Here is a 16,397-nt window from a genome sequence, read left to right on the forward strand (position 1 = left end):
ACAAAAGTAGGCCGGGCCTGGTGGCTCACACCTATAATCCTAGCACTTTGGGAGGCTGAAATGGGCGGTCCACCTGAGGTCAGGAGTTTGAGACCATCCTGGCCAATATGACAAATCCCTTTCTCTACTAAAAATACAAAAATTAGCCGGGCATGGTGGTGCATGCCTGTAATCCCAGTTTCTTGGGAGACTGTGGCAGAAGAATTGCTTGAACTCAGGAGGCAGAGGTTGCAGTGAGCTGAGATCGCACCATTGCACTCCGGCCTGGGTGACAGAGTGAGGCTCCATCTGAAGAAAAAAAAAATACACAAAAGTATAAAACTCACTAGTTAAGCAATCACACAGAGGAGGAAGAGAAAATAATTAAATGGTATTACTACAGAAATTCACCAAACCGTAATGACAAATAATAAAAGATTCACAGTTTCTAAAGATTGGGAAAATAAAATTAATTAATTAAAATAATAAGAGAAGAAAGGAACAAAGAATAAATATACAAAGCAAACAAAACAATTAATATGACAGGAACAAAGCCTCACATATCAATAATAATCTTGAACATAAACATTAAATAATCCACATAAATGATACAGAATGGCTAAACAGATTTGTTAAAAACTATCTTCCAACTATATACTGTTTACAAGAAACTCAATTTATCAATGAAACACATATAGACTAAAAGTAAAGGAATAGGAAAAGACACTCCACACAAACAGAAACCAAAAGTGAGCAGGAGTAGCTACAATTGTATCAGCTAAAACAGGCTTTAAGTCAAGAAGAGTAGAAGAAAGACAAAGATGGTGATTATGTAATGATAAAGGGATCAATCCAACATGAGGATATAAGAATTCTAAATATATGTGCACTCTATACTGAAGAACCCAGATTCATCAACCAAATAAGACTAGATCTAAAGAGAGAGAGAGACTTCAACACCCCACTTTCATCACTAGACAGATCATCTACACAAAATATCAACAAAGAAACATTGAATTTAAACTGCACATTAGACCAAACGGACCTAACAGATATTTACAAAACATTATATCCAACAAGTGCTGAATATACATTCTTTTCAGCCACACATGGCACATTCTCCAGGACAGACCATATGTTATGCCACAAAACAAGTCAGAACAAATTTTTAAAAATAAAATCGTATCAGGCCTGGCGTGGTAGCTCATGCCTGTAATCCCTTCGCTATGGGAGGCCAAGGTGGGTGGATTGCTTGGGGCCAGGAGTTTGAGACCAGCCTGGCCATCACGGGGAAACCCTATCTCTACTAAAAACACACAAAAAAATTAACTGGGCCTGGTGGTGCATGCCTGTAATCCCAGCTTTTTGGGAGGCTGAGGCACAAGAATTGCTTGAACCCACGAAAACAGAGGTTGCAGTCAGCTGAGATAGTGCCACTGCACTCCAGCCTGGGTGACAGAGCAAGTCTCTGACTCAAAAAAGAAAAAAAAAATCATATCAAGGATCTTCTCACACCACAATGGAATAAAATTAGAAATCAATAGTAAGAGGAACTTTTGAAACTATTAAAATAATAGAAGCTGAACTACATGTTCCTGAATGATCACTTGGGTCAATGAATAATTAAGATGGAAATGGAAGAATTCCTTCAAGCAAATGAAAATGGAAACACAACATACCAAAACCCATGGGATACAGCAAAAGCAATGCTAAGAGGGAAGCTTATAGCACTGAATAACTACAGCAAAAAAGCAGAAAGACGACCAGTTAACAATTTAACAGTGTACCTCAAAGAACTAGAGAAGCAAGAATAAACTAAACCCAAAATTGGCAGAAGAAAAGAAATAATAAAAAACAGAGCAGAACTAAATGAAATAGAGACTAAGAAAACAATATAAAGGATATACAAAACAAAAAGTTGGTTATTCAAAAGGATAAACAAAATTGATAAACCACTAGCTGGAATAACCAGGAAGAAAGAAGATCCAAATATACAAAACAAAAAATAAAAAATTAAACATTACAACTGATACAACAGAAATACCAAAGATCACCAGAGACTATAAATAACTAAAAGGTGACAAACTGGAAAACTAGAGGAAATGGATAAATTCCTGTAAACATACAACATACAAAGATTCAATCAAGAAAAGATAGAAAATATGAACAGAACAATAACAAGTAGCAAGATTGAATCAGTAATAAAAAGTCTTCCAACAACAACAACAAAAAGGACCTGCTGAATTCACAGTCATATTCTACCAAACATACAAACAAAAACTAATACGAATTCTCCTGAAATTATTCCAAAAAACTGAAGAGGAGGCAATTATCCCTATCATTCTATGAGGCCAGTATCACCCTGATACCAAAACCAAAAAAGAACAGAACAAAAAGAGAAAACTACAAGCCAATGTCCCTAATGAACATAGATATAAAAATTCTCAGCAAAATACAAGCAAACTGAAACCAACAGCACATCAAAAAGATAATACACCATTATCAAATAGGATTTATTCCAGGGATGCAAGAATAGTTCAACATATACAAATCAATGAACGAGATATATCACATCAACAGAATGAAGGACAAAAAAACATATGATCATCTCAATAGACACAGGAAGAGCATTTTATAAAATTCACCACACTTTCTTGATAAAAATTCTTAATAACTAGGCATAGAAGGAACATACCTCAAAATAATAAAGGTCATGTGTGACAAACTTATAGCTAATATCATACTGAATGGCAGAAAGTTAAAAGCCTTTCCTCTAAGAACCAGAACACTGGTTCTGGGTGTCCACTTTTATAGCTCCTTTCCAACATAGTATTGGAAGTCCTCGCCAAAGCAATCAGCCAAGAGAAAGAAATAAAAGGCATTCAGATTGGAAAAGAGGAAGTCACAGTATCCCTATTTTCTGATGATATAATCTTATATCTAGAAAAAAACTTAAAGATTCCACCAAAAAAGTGTTAGAGTTGATAAAAGAATGTAATAAACTTTCAGGATACAAAGCCAACATACAAAAATCAGTAGCATTTCTAAACACTAATAGTTATCTAGCCAAGAAAGAAATCAAGAAGGCAATCCCATTTACAATAGCTGTAAAAAATATAAAATACCTAGAAGTAAATACAATTAAAGAGGTAAAAGATCTATATAAGGAAAACTACAAAGCACTGTAAAAGAAATTAAAGATAACACAAACAAATGGGAAAAAAAATCCCATGCTCATGAGTGAGAAGAATTAATATCAATAAAATGACAACATTGCCCAAAGCAATCTACAAATTCAATGCAATCCCTATCAAAAATTTGGCTTCACAGAATAGAAAAAAAATCTTATAATCCATAGCAAATCAAAAAAGAGGCAAATTAGCCAAAGTAATCCTAAGCAAAAAGAACAAAGCAGAGGCATCACATTACCTGATTTCAAAATACAAATACAAGGCTATAGTAACAAAAACAGTACAGTATTGGTATAAAAAGAGACATACAGACAAATGGAACAGAACAGAGAAACTAGGAATAAATCCACATATTTATAGCCAACTGATCTTTGACAAAGCAGACAAGAGGCTCTGAGTGGTGCAAGAACACCCTCCTCAGAAAATGGCACTAGGAAAATTGGATAACCACATGCGAAGAATGAAACGAACCCTTTTCTCTCACAATATACAAAAATCAACTCAAAATGGATTAAACACTTAAATATAAGACCCCAAACCATAAAAATACTAGAAGAAAACCTAGGGAAAACTTTCCTGGACATTGGTTTCAGCAAGGAATTTATGACTAATACCTCAAAAGCACAGGCAACAAAAACAAAAATAGACAAAAAGGACTTAAACTAAAAAGCTTCCACATAGCAAAAGAAATAATCAACAGTGAAGATATAACATGTTGAATGAGAGAAAATATTTGCAAACTATTCATCCAACAGGGCACTAATATCCAGAATAGGTAAGAAACTCAAACAACTCAAAAGGACAAAGATAAATGATGCCATTAAAAAGTAGGCAAAGTACACAAATAGACATTTCTCAAAAGAAGACACACAAATACATATATGAAAAAATGGTCAGCATCACTAATCATCAGAGAAATGCAAATCAAAACCACAATGAGCTATCATCCCACCCCAATCAGAATGGCTATTAATAAAACAACTAAATTAACAGATGTTGTTGAGGGTGCAGAGCAAAAAGAACTCATGCTCTGTTGATGAGAATGTAAACTAGTATAGCCACTATTGAAAACACACAGAGATTTCACAAAAAATGAAAAATAGAATTACCACTCGACCCAGCAATTCCACTACTGGGTATCTACCCAAAGGAAATGAAATCCACATATCAAAGTGATATCTGCACTTGCATGTTTATTGCAGCACTAGTCACTATAGCAAACACATGGAATCAACCAAAGTGCCCATGAAAAGATAACTGGATAAAGAAAATGTGGTATTCATAGACAATGAAATACTCTTCGGCCATTAAAAAAATACTAAAATCATGTCATTTGCAGCAACATGGATGAAACTGGAGGTCATTATCTTAAGAGAAATAAGCCAGGCACAAAAAGACAAATATTGCATGTTCTCACGTAAAATTTGAACGCATGGAAGTAGAGTAGAAAAATATATAACAGAGGCTAGGAAGGGTGAGCGAGGCAGGACCGCAAGGATAAAGAGAAGCAGGTTAAAGAGTACAAACATACAGTAAGACAGTAGAAATAAATTCAGGCCGGGCACAGTGGCTCACACCTGTAACCCCAGCACTTTGGGAGGCTGAGATGGGCAGATCACTTGAGGTCAGGAGTTCGAGACCAGCCTGGCCAACATGGTGAAACCCTGTCTCTACTAAAAATACAAAAATTAGCTGGGCCTGGTAGCATGTGCCTGCAATCCCAGCTACTCAGGAGGCTGAGGCAGGAGAATCACTTGAACCCAGGAGGCAGAGGTTGCAGTGAGCAGAGATCATGCCACTGCACTCCAGCCTGGGCAACGGAGTGAGATGTCGTTTCAAAGAAAGAAAGCAGGAGGAGGAGGGAGCGGGTGGGGAGGAGTGGGGAGGTGGAGGTGGGTAGAGGGAGGAGGAGAAGAAATAAATTTAATGTCTCATAGCAGAGTAAGATGACTATACTTAAAATGTATTCTATTTGAGTAATAGACACCCTAAATATCCTAAGTTGATCACTATTCATTATATACATGTAAAAAATTTCTCATATATTCCATAAATTTGCACAAATGAAAAAAGAGTGACCAGATAAAAAGAAGAGGGTAAAAATAAATCACAGAGACAACTTTAAAGGGAAAAACTGATCAGTGACGTGAAATTCCACAAAGATTAGATAAAATTAGGAATGAAAAATGGCAGTTATAACAGTTTCAGCATAAAGGTAAACATGGATATGCCAATTATAGCAGGTTGAAGACTGAGTGAGGAACTTTTCAGAAAGATTGACCAGGAAAGGAGGAACACAGGACTATCGCTTGAGATATGGGCTGTAAATCTGACAAACACAATATGAGAAAAATACAATAGAATGTCTGTTGTGGGTTGGTCCCAGAAAAAGATATGTTGAAGTTTTAACTCCCGGTACCTGTGAATGTGACTTTATTTGGAAATAGGATCTTTAAGGATGTAATCAAGTTAAAATGTGGTCATACTGGATTACAGTGAACCCTAATCCAACAACTGGTGTCCTTATAAGAAGAGGGACACAAAGATAGAGACAGGGAGAGAACGGACAGGCGCGGTGGCTCACGCCTGTAATCCCAGCGCTTTGGGAGGCTGAGGGGGGCGAATCACGAGGTCAGGAGACTGAGACTATTCTGGCTAACAGGGTGAAACCCCGTCTCTACTAAAAAAATTACAAAAAATTAGCCGGGCGTGGTGGTGCACCTGTAGTCCCAGCTACTTGGGAGACTGAGGCAGGAGAATGGTGTGAACCCGGGAGGCAGAGCTTGCAGTGAGCCGAGATCACCCCAATGCACTCCAGCCTGGGCGACAGAGTGAGACTCCGTCTCAAAAAAAAAAAAAAAAAAAAAGGGAGAGAACACCAAGTAACAAGGGAGGCAACTGCCAGAAGCTAGGAGAGACGCATGGGTCAGATTCTCCCTCACTGCCTCCAGAAGGAGTCAACCCTGCTGACGAAAGAAGAAATTTCTGTCGCTTAAGCTGCCCAGCTTGTGGCGCATTTTTCTGGCAACTCCAGCAAATTTATACAAGGCCTACAGATAATAATGAAAAAATACAGATCTGATAGAATATTTACAACGTGTATAAACCATGATAACATCAAAGTGTCAAAATAATTGACACAAACATAATAAAGAGATTAATCACTTGGAAAATAACTATCTTCTAATTTAGATACAATAACAATATGAGAATGAAAGCAAAAAAAAAGGAAATTGGTAAGAAAAATCAATCAAAATGTAGTACAACTGTAAAAATCCTGCACCTTAAACCTGGTTCCTTTCATTCATTGCCATTTTAAAGGTACCACCAGGGAAAGGTGAGTTGGGAGGAGTGGGGAAGATGAAGAAAAGTGGGTTAAAGTGTATAAACATACAGGAAGAGAGAAGGAATAAATTCAATGTTTGATAGCAGAGTAGAATGATAATACTTTAAAATGTATAAATCATTTTATACAGTATTGTTGCAAGTATTATCTAATGACTAGAATCTCTGAATATTTCTCTCTCTTCACAGTAGGAGCCTAAGAATATTCTATGGCTTGGACTTTTCATATTTATTTGTTAATATGATCAACAAACATTTCTGAGCCCCTACTTGCTATACTCTGAAACACCTGGTTCTCAATACCCTAAGATGTTGTAGTCAAGGCTGGCGGCAAAGGGGAGGTAAGGAAGGGCTGGTTTAACCACATGTTTTTAAAACATTGTGTAAAAGTTGTTTTAAGTTTTATGTCAGTTGAATCACATAGCCACATATTAAGGGTAGTTATACTTTTAAAACATCTTTCAGGAAGGTAGAGTAAAGTAAGAAATCCTTTAAAATGTGGTTATGCAACTCATATTTTATTTGTTCTTAAATTCTGATTTTTGAGAACTAGATTTTCTTAAAGAGAGACAAGACTACATTTTACTTAAAATACATCCTTTAAAAGTATTTTATAATTAATTTGAGCAATAGGGTTGCTTCCTCCTATGTGCTTGAAATAAGGGTTATTTTTTTCTCCCTAATTACCCAGATAATGGGTTCCAGCCACCCTTTGATGTGTCATAAAGGCTCACCTGTTTCAGTACAACCTGCTACTTATTATCAAACAATTACAGTTTCCCAAATCCTGAATTTCCAAAGGTGCCATTTATCCAAATCACATGTGCATCCCCTTTGCACCATTTTGAAAAAGACTTTTCCTTGATCAAAATTTTTTACCCCCTGGTGTATCAGCCCTTTTATTATGTAGTTCAAATTAAAATCCAAAGGTCTTCTAGTATACATACCATTAAGGCATTTATTTTAACTGTATTTTAACTATGATATTAGAGTAAGAAAAGGGAGTAATCTTGTGAAAATGAAGATACCTAAGAAATTTGAAAACATCTTGTATCTTTTTATTAGCCTTTTTAGGTTAAAAGCCTTGGACTCTCTCCCTATTAAAATATTGCAGCATTTGCATATACTCTCAGATAATTAATCTCCCAAAAGCCTATTCATTAATCCCAGTTTTCCCTCCCTCAAAAAAGTCTTTCATTTCACTCTTATTTGACTCTTTGAAGGTGATTAATGAGATAACACTACACAAAGTACTTGAACTGTGTTTAGTGCAAGATTGGAAGACTTGTTCCCAGAACACTTTGAACTAAAACAATTAATTTAAATGAAAGCAATGAACTGCAGGGAGATACACAAAGTAAAAACAGAGTAATTGATGGAGACGTGCTTATAAGATGCCAGGGACCGGCTGGGTGCAGTGGCTCATGCCTGTAATCCCAGCACTTTGGGAGGTTGAGGCGGGCTGATCACTTGAGGCCAGGAGTTTGAGACCAACCTGACCAACATGGTGAAACCTCATCTCTACTAAAAATACAAAAATTAGCCAGGCATGGTGGCGGGCGCCTATAATCCCAGCTACTCGGAAGGCTGAGGCAAAAGAATCACTTGAACCTAGAAGGCTGAGGTTGCAGTGAGCCAAGATGGCGCCACTGCACTCCAGCCTGTGCGAAAAGTGAGACTCCGACTGAAAAAAAAAAAAGAAAGATGCCAAGGACTAAGGTAAGACTGGAAAGGATGAAAGAGCAACCTGGAAATTTTGGAAAATAAATCAGTCTTGCTAGCATGGTGATCTCACATACACAACACATAGAAGGTGATAATGCTGTAGAAGGCATTCAGAGTGGGACCGGAAGACTTTGAGGAATATGAGTAAAAGATTCTGGGAGGCAGGAGGAGGGTAGTAGAGTTGCCACTGTGGAAGGAAATATAGTGTGGACAAGGCCTAGGAGTGACCTCAGGAGGAAGCCTGACAGGTCCTAGTAAGAGCAGGACCACTCAGGGGGCTAAGAGGACATTGTCACAGACCCTGGGAGGTTCTGAGGTTGGGTACAAAATCACTGTGAGAGTTTGGGGAGAATGATCATCTGAGTGGGCCTGATCCTATATGACATGGGAAATAAGAACCACCCCGTGGTCTTTGGGAACACATGGAAGGGTCCAAACTGATCATTAGGCAGAATGGGAAGGTCTGAGACGGACCCATGCTTCTAGCTCCAAGTTAGAGCTGATCAAGTGCATGACAGGATAGCCTCCTAGACCCCTGCTGATGTGTAGACAGAGTAATGATGTCATATGCAGGGGCTGCTGAGGCCAGAGATCTTGAGAGCCCCAACATGTTTAGGGGAATTCTGTCAGACCTTATGTCAATCCATTTGGTGTCTTTGTGAGAAACAGAAAAAGGTGTCCCTTCCCCCAGGTGAACACATGTCTGTTTTAGGATGCACAAATCATGCAGCACAGCATGTGCTAGATTTCAACTCCTGCTTGCTCTCATGTCCAGAGCTCTTTTTCAGCCCACAATGTGTCCAACTGCACGTAGAGGCCCTGAATGGATGGAGAAGTAAAATAACTAAATTTTCTCTTGGCTAAAGGATAATGTTTGCCTAGATAGATGAAATGATTTGGAGTGAGCAAGATACTACTTAGTGGAAAGTCTGTACAGATTGTATTTGTAGGTAAAACAGTTATTTTAAGGAATATAAACTAATTACAGCTACAGAGATTATAAGGACTTGACTTTGTCTTTCCAACTCCTATAGAAATTGTTGCATGTATGTGCAACCATGGCACCTTCACTATTCCCCTGTGCATCAGTTTCTGTAAGTGGGGGTTATAATAGTGCTTGCCTTGTGGAGTTGTGGTAAGGACTAAAAATGTTAACACATATAAAGCTTAGAACTGGATCTGGCATTTAGTATTTACTCAATAAATATTAGCTTGTTTTATTATTTGCATCATTCATATGTTAATGAGAATATTAAAGCTGGATTGACTATAGAGTCCACCTGGGAAACATTTATGCAGAAAATCATTTTCAATCTGGGCCTTGGAAAATGGATGGAATTTCAATAGGTAGAAATATATCTTCTTGATGAAGCTAGGAAAGTTCTTTTTAGGTGTTTTGAAGCCATTAGGCAAACAATTAGTGAGAGGAAATATTTGCATTTTATTTGGCACAATATCTCACCAGTTACCTCTAATCCTGCTATATATTCTAACGGGGATCGAAAGCCTCTAGCCTTTCAGTTAAGAAAACCTAATGAACCAGGTTGTTCCCTTATCTCCATACAAATAAAAATATTAGCTTCAAAAAAAAGTCAGAGGTAAGATATTCTAGGGGATCAGGAATAAAGGTGTAAAGTACAGATAACAGTCAAGAATGGTCAGCAGACCTGTTCAGCAGAGACTGAATAAAATGTGTAGGAGAGGGATGAAAAATAAGACTGAAAGCTAAATTGAGGGAATATAATAGGGAGTATGAAATTCATTCTTCTGTCCGGTCAGAAGTGAAAACCAAGAAAGATTTCACTTGCAGGTCTTTGTAATTTGGCTTTGACCTTCTCCCTCTATAGAGTCTTTTTTTCTCAAAGGTCTTCTAAACTTAAACTTCTAAACAGTGCTTCTAAATTTTAAAGTACAAATCAATGACTTGAGGCCCTCCCATATGGTAGTGAAACATTGCAAAATTGTAACTGAGACAGCGAAATAAATCTGACCTAACCAACTCCATCTTGCTTCTAATCTCCAAGCTGTCCTTGTTCATTCCTGGGTAAAGGCCAACCTAACTTTGGCAGGAACTTCTTTTATAGTTTACAGTTTAAAACAAAGATGGTAACAGCCCTTTCCCAAGACAGAACCCCTTCTTGTCTGGAGACTAGATTGCCTTTGTGGGACTAACAAATTAGCCAAAAGATTAGAAATTATGGTTTAGGAGTCATGCAGTTGGAGGTTACAAGATTCTGACCCTTCCCAAGTCACTCCTGGGGATAACATCACTATTGTAAAGCCTAAGATCAGTGCTTGAGATATTTTGCAGACCCTGCACTTGATGGATCAGCTGGCATCACCTAGATCTAACTGGCTCATCTGATCTTGTAGCCCCCACCCAGGAAATGACTCAGCATAAGACAGCTTTGACTCCCTGTGATTTCATCTCCAACCTGACCAATCAGCACTCCTGACTCTCTGGCTGCACTCCCCCACCCTCAATGCCTGGGGAGACTGATTTGAGTAATAATAAAACTCCAGTCTCCCACACAGCTGGCTCTGAGTGAATTACTCTTCCTCTATTGCAATTCTCCTGTCTTGATAAATCAGCTCTGTCTAGGCAGCAGGCAAGGTGAACCTGATGGGGTAGTTACAGTAGGTGAGGCCTAGGATTCTACATTTTCAACAAACTCCCAGATGCTACCATACTCCTTCCTGCAGCTCATCCATGGACCACATTTTGAGTACCAAGGGTCTGATCCAGTAACCTCTTCTCATTCTCATCTTGCTCAACAATGCTAGTCCTTGTTGATCTTCCTGAAGCTCTCATCATTGGTTTCTGACTCATTATTGGCTTCTGTGATTCTCTCACCTGAATCTTTAAATTTACATTTAAAGACCAATCTTTAGATGTATGCATCAGTTTCCTCTGACGTGTAATGTATTGTCCAGGCAACTGTCTGTGCATCAATCTCTTTAGTCTTTTAAATGAAAATATTGCAAATCATCTTCTTATAAAAGACAGATCTATATCGTTATAGAAAATACCTATTGCCCATTTCATGATGTATCTGGTTTATCTGGAAAATAATCTCCCCTGAGGTTCCCTACCTCACCTGTCCCACCAATCTGCATAGGGATTAGCTACAGTTGATTGGTACATAGGTGGGCCCCTACTAATGCTGTGTTATTGTTAGTCTTTCCCCAGGATTTTGGACTAGAACCAAAAACAAAAGCAAGTTAGTCTCTCACTCTCTCCAGGAAAAAGAAGTCAAGAGCATATATACATGGAAGCTTTTGAGGATCACATTCTGATACACAGACTAAAGAACAACAACAACAAAAAAAAAACAGCAGTCAACTGTGAGAAAGAGGACTGAGGAGGACACCAGGGGAGCACAGGGAAATAGCTTCAAAATGTGGCACCCTGACAACCTCTTATATCTCCACATGGACCAGGCAGGCAAGGTTAGACAACAGACTGGACTGAGCCTTGGCAGAATGTCCTGTGATTTCTCCAAGTGAAAGGGTAGATAAGCAGCCTGGGGAGGAGCTGCTGTCCTGTGGAAGACTGCCACAAGGCTGCTTCTCTTCCCTCTCCCTAGTTTCAGTTGAATGCAAGACTTTCCACCTTACCCCCATGTAGGTTACAGCTGCAGACCTCAACATAAGTCTATAAAACTGTGTGGCTGTGGTTTAGAGGTAGATCCTTAACAGCAGAGTGACCCACTCGTCCCACCTATCCTCTGGTCTCTTCTGTTCAGTGCTGACTGTGGTGCTATGGGCACAGAGAGCTGGCACCATGATGTCTTGCTTTTGCTGCCTGTATAACTAATAAACTATCTGACTGCATTTGGGCATGCTTACTCCTTACCAGGTAAGTGTCAGGATGTGCAAGCCATCCTGACAGGTGTAGTAGTAATACTTGTGGCCCTATATATTACCTGCCTCCCTGCGGCCTTAGGAACATTTGACTACTTAAAGAGAAGAGAAGGAGACACTTCACTTCCTGAGTTATCCTCAGCACTCCAGCCCCTTATTCCAGTTTGCTCCAAGAATGCATCCCAGACCTTGAATTCCACCAGATACCCTGGTATCTCTCTAATAAACCTCCCAGTTTCTTTTCTTTTTCCCCTAAGAAAGCCAGCCTGTATCTTTGGCCTTTACAAACAAAAGGTCATCACACACATACACACACACACACACACACACACACACACACACACACACACACACACACAAGTGTTGTATTCAAGGACAATATCAGTGATTAGAACTACAGTGCCAGAGATTCTAATGCATTTTCTGTTTTTATTAAAATTCTTCCTCTCTTGTGTATTGATTTCTATCTGGCCCTTGACCAATTATATATAATACAATTAGCCCACATGTATCAATAAAGTTTTATGAAAATGTTTTTGGCCAAGTAAAAGAAAATATAATTCTTTTTTACTATTATGAAAGTATAAATTACTCTAATCATTTATTAATAACTCCATAGTATTAACTATGTAAATCAACTTTGCTGCTATTTTTAATTTATCTTATAAATATCCTAACTTGCATTTGTATTAGTTACGTTTATAAGAATATATGACGGAATCACACATATTTATGCCAAGTACTTATCACTCAGAACAGCGCAAGTAAGATTAGAGTTTGATCTACTTTTTTTTTTTTTTTTTTTTTTTTTTTGAGACGGAGTCTCGCTCTGTCGCCCGGGATGGAGTGCAGTGGCCGGATCTCAGCTCACTGCAAGCTCCGCCTCCCGGGTTTACGCCATTCTCCTGCCTCAGCCTCTGGAGTAGCTGGGACTACAGGCGTGCACCACCACGCCCACCTGATTTTTGTATTTTTAGTAGAAACGAGGTTTCACCATGTTGGGGAGGTTGGTCTCGATTTCTTGACCTCGTGATCCGCCTGCCTCGGCCTCCTAAAGTGCTGGGATTACAGGCGTGAGGCACCATGCCTGGCCGAGTTTGATCTACTTTTAACATTCTTTGAGTTTAGGTGTGCCTAATACCTAGTATGATCATATAAATTAGCATACAGGTGCTTATGAGTCATTAGTCTTAGCTCAGGATGTTAATCAATTGGCCTCATTTTCTCTTTGGACGAGCTGAGTTTTCTTTGATCAGGGTCATAGACTACAAGCCAACGAGTCAGGTTCAGAAGACAGAACCTTAGGCATTGTGGAATTTTACCAAAAACGGTAAATAAATTGGTGCAAATTCATCATCACAATTGGAAAACTGAAAGAGCAAGCAGTGGGGCCACTGCTATTAAAATAATGGGTGGTGGCTCACGCCTGTAGTCCCATCACTTTGGGAGGTCAAGGGGGTCAGATTGCTTGAACCCAGGCGTTGGAGACCAGCCTGGGCAACATGGTGAAACCCTGTCTCCACCAAAAAAAAATATATACCCTTCCCCTACCTCCCCCCAAAATTAGACGGGCATGGTGGTGGGTTCCTGTAGTCCCAGCTACTCGGGAGGCTGCAGTGGGAGGATCACTTGAGCCCGGGAGGTTGAGACCAGTCTGGGCAACATGGCGAAAGACCATCTCTACAAAAAAAGATTTTAAAAAATAGCCGGCGTGGTGACGCGCATCGGTAATTCCAGCTACTCAGGTGGACCCGGGAGGCAGAGGGTGCAGCGAGTTGAGATCGCGCCACTGCATTCCAGCTCCGGTGCCTTCCAGTCTGGGCAACAGAGCGAGACTCCATCTCAAAGAAAGGAAGGGGAAGGGGAAGGGGGATTGATTTTACAATTTTCTGTAAGAAATGAATGGTTCTAATGTGATATTGATGAAATATCATCTTTAAGAAAGTGTACAGATTGTGAGTGACACACGTGGCTGCTTATGGTACTCCTGAGATGCAAGTAGGTGATGACATAATGATAACCAGTCATAATTTGCAGTAGTCCCTTACAAAAAGTCCAAATTTGTTTGAAAATACAGTAACTTTTACTAGTCGAAGTTAAACATTAAACATCTTCTAGTCATTGCTTTAACATGATTTATTAGAGTTACCATAATATAATTTATTGAAATAAGGGCTAGATTTATGTTTTCTGGTGATGAGCCAATTATGGCAATTATTTTAATTATATATTTATAATAAAAATGCATGACTGTAAGATTAAATTTTAAACCAAAGCATAATTTATATTTTAAAATAGCTTTAAAATACTTGCACATAACACATCTCGTGGTTAGTAACTTTCTCCAGCTACATTTAAAAGTATTTCCGAAATTACAACATTTTTTCCTAAAGGTTTACTTTTTCCCCACAGCATAACTCTGTAAATTAACGTGAGCCCATTATATCAAAGGTGTTTATGTGTGTCACATACGCATTTAATTTTAATATCTTTATTTAAGGCACGAATATCCCCCAAGCAAGCACAGTATGCAATAAGAAGTCCTGTGGAGTCCTGTAAGTACTTTGATGAGGAAGGCAGGATTTATATAAGATTCGCGAGCTTGAAGAAAGACTCTACAATTGATAAAACTAAGACCGAACTGGTTCATTTTCAAGTAAAATAGCTTGCAAGACAAAAAGACCGCCTCAAAGTCGCTGCCCTTGGGGCTCTCCCACTTGCTTTACACGCTAGGAACGGAGAATGCCGGGAACCCGAGAGCGGCCGGCGCGGACGCCGAAGCAACACTACTTGGGGCACCCGGTACTCGCCGTTAGCTCCCGGCCTCCTTTGCTCTCGCGCCTCCAGGGGCTCAGGCACTGCTCCGGGAGCGCGGAATGTTGAGGAAGACGGCGGAACTTCAGTAGGGAGACCTATCTGGGAAACGTTTTCAGGACACGCGGTGGGGAAAGCAACTAGCCTCCGGCGGGGCAGGGCGGGGTAGCCTTACCTGCAGAACCACCGGCCACGATCTGCCGAGAAGCCTCGCGCACTAAGCCGACTTCAGGCTTGGCGGACATCTTCGCCGGGAGGAGGACGAGGGAGTGGGCTGAGATGTGTGGGCGAGCTCGCCGCCTGCACAGCCTACGAATCCAGAGAGCCCCTGCTGGGCTGGTCCTCGGGCGGGTTGGCTCCCTGTGGGGCAGCAATCCGGCGACTGCTGGAAAGCGAGGGTTCGAGGCGCAGATTCGTCGCGCGATCTGCCGCGAGTCGGAACCTGTCAGCAGTGCTCTTGCAGAGGCGCCCTCGGCTCCGAAAATGTCCCTGGAAATAAGACTCGGGGATGGGGTTGGGTTGGCTCTTCGCAACTAGTCAGGCTTTGTCTCCTAGATTGGCGCCCACGCCCTTCTCTATCAGGAGCCTCCGGCAGAGTTTGTCAAACTGGACGCGCTGCCTCTGATAACTCAAGTGAAATGACCTAGGCCTGGAGCGCCAAGTGCAAAGCTGGGACGACCGTTGCACCTCCTGGCATGCCAGAGCACAGTGAGGTTCAAAAGAAGGGACAAGTGAATAAATTCCTCAGTTAGTTATCCTGTAATTGTGGTCTGTAGCAGCTAAGTCAAAGCAAATCTAATTTACACTTACCTTACAATAGAGCTAAGGTAGTACTTTACCAAAAATGGTTTTGATTTAAGGTAAAAATCATACCTTATCAACTTGAGTTTTATTTACCTAAGGACCAAAAGAAGAAAAAGCCTGCTTATAAATAGTTTCTTCTATACCCAGATCAGTGGTTCTTAAAAGTGGTTTTAGTACCCACAGCAGTAGCATAATTTGTGAATTTGTTAGGAAGTCAAATTGGTGGGCCCCACCCCGACCTAAACTGAATCAGAATGTCTGGGGATAGGGCCCAGAAACAAGTTCTCTGTTGGTTGTCATGAACGTTAAAGGTTGTGAACCACTGACCTAAACAATTGAGGAACATTAAGGAACTTACAGTGTATTCTCTCTATAAAAGGTTTGGTTATTCGTACTAGCACCTTAGGATAGTTACCAAAACAAAACTACTAATTTATACTCTTTTTAAACTACAAGTTGCCTATTTTATGTAGGAGAGATATAAGATTGTGAAATTCTCCAAAAATACCTGCCACACCCCTAACAGACAGGAGATGATAAGAGTAAAACAGAGAACTGGGAGGCTTTAGAAGCCCTATTGTAATATTTCTTAAAACACATTATTTAATGCTAAACATATTTAGTGTGAGCCATATAAAAATTGCCATTTTTGGAGGTCAAAAACCGTTGAATATC

The 16,397-nt window shown here is 39.8% G+C and overlaps 1 protein-coding gene across 3 annotated transcripts in view; it reads right to left on the reverse strand.

The window, feature by feature from the left end:
• Positions 1-15,669, reverse strand: part of SLC25A21 (solute carrier family 25 member 21) — a 507,140-nt gene extending 491,471 nt beyond the window's left edge. For 2 of the 3 annotated variants that reach the window (XM_077937769.1, XM_077937768.1), the window contains exon 1: positions 15,094-15,669. In XM_077937769.1, the coding sequence (XP_077793895.1) occupies positions 15,094-15,163 (70 nt within the window). In that variant the 5' untranslated portion in view covers positions 15,164-15,669. 3 annotated transcript variants of the gene reach the window in all.
• Positions 15,670-16,397: the final 728 nt, after the last annotated feature.

The sequence above is a fragment of the Macaca mulatta genome, chromosome 7 (assembly GCF_049350105.2).
Source record: "Macaca mulatta isolate MMU2019108-1 chromosome 7, T2T-MMU8v2.0, whole genome shotgun sequence".
Classification (NCBI taxonomy): domain Eukaryota; kingdom Metazoa; phylum Chordata; class Mammalia; order Primates; family Cercopithecidae; genus Macaca; species Macaca mulatta.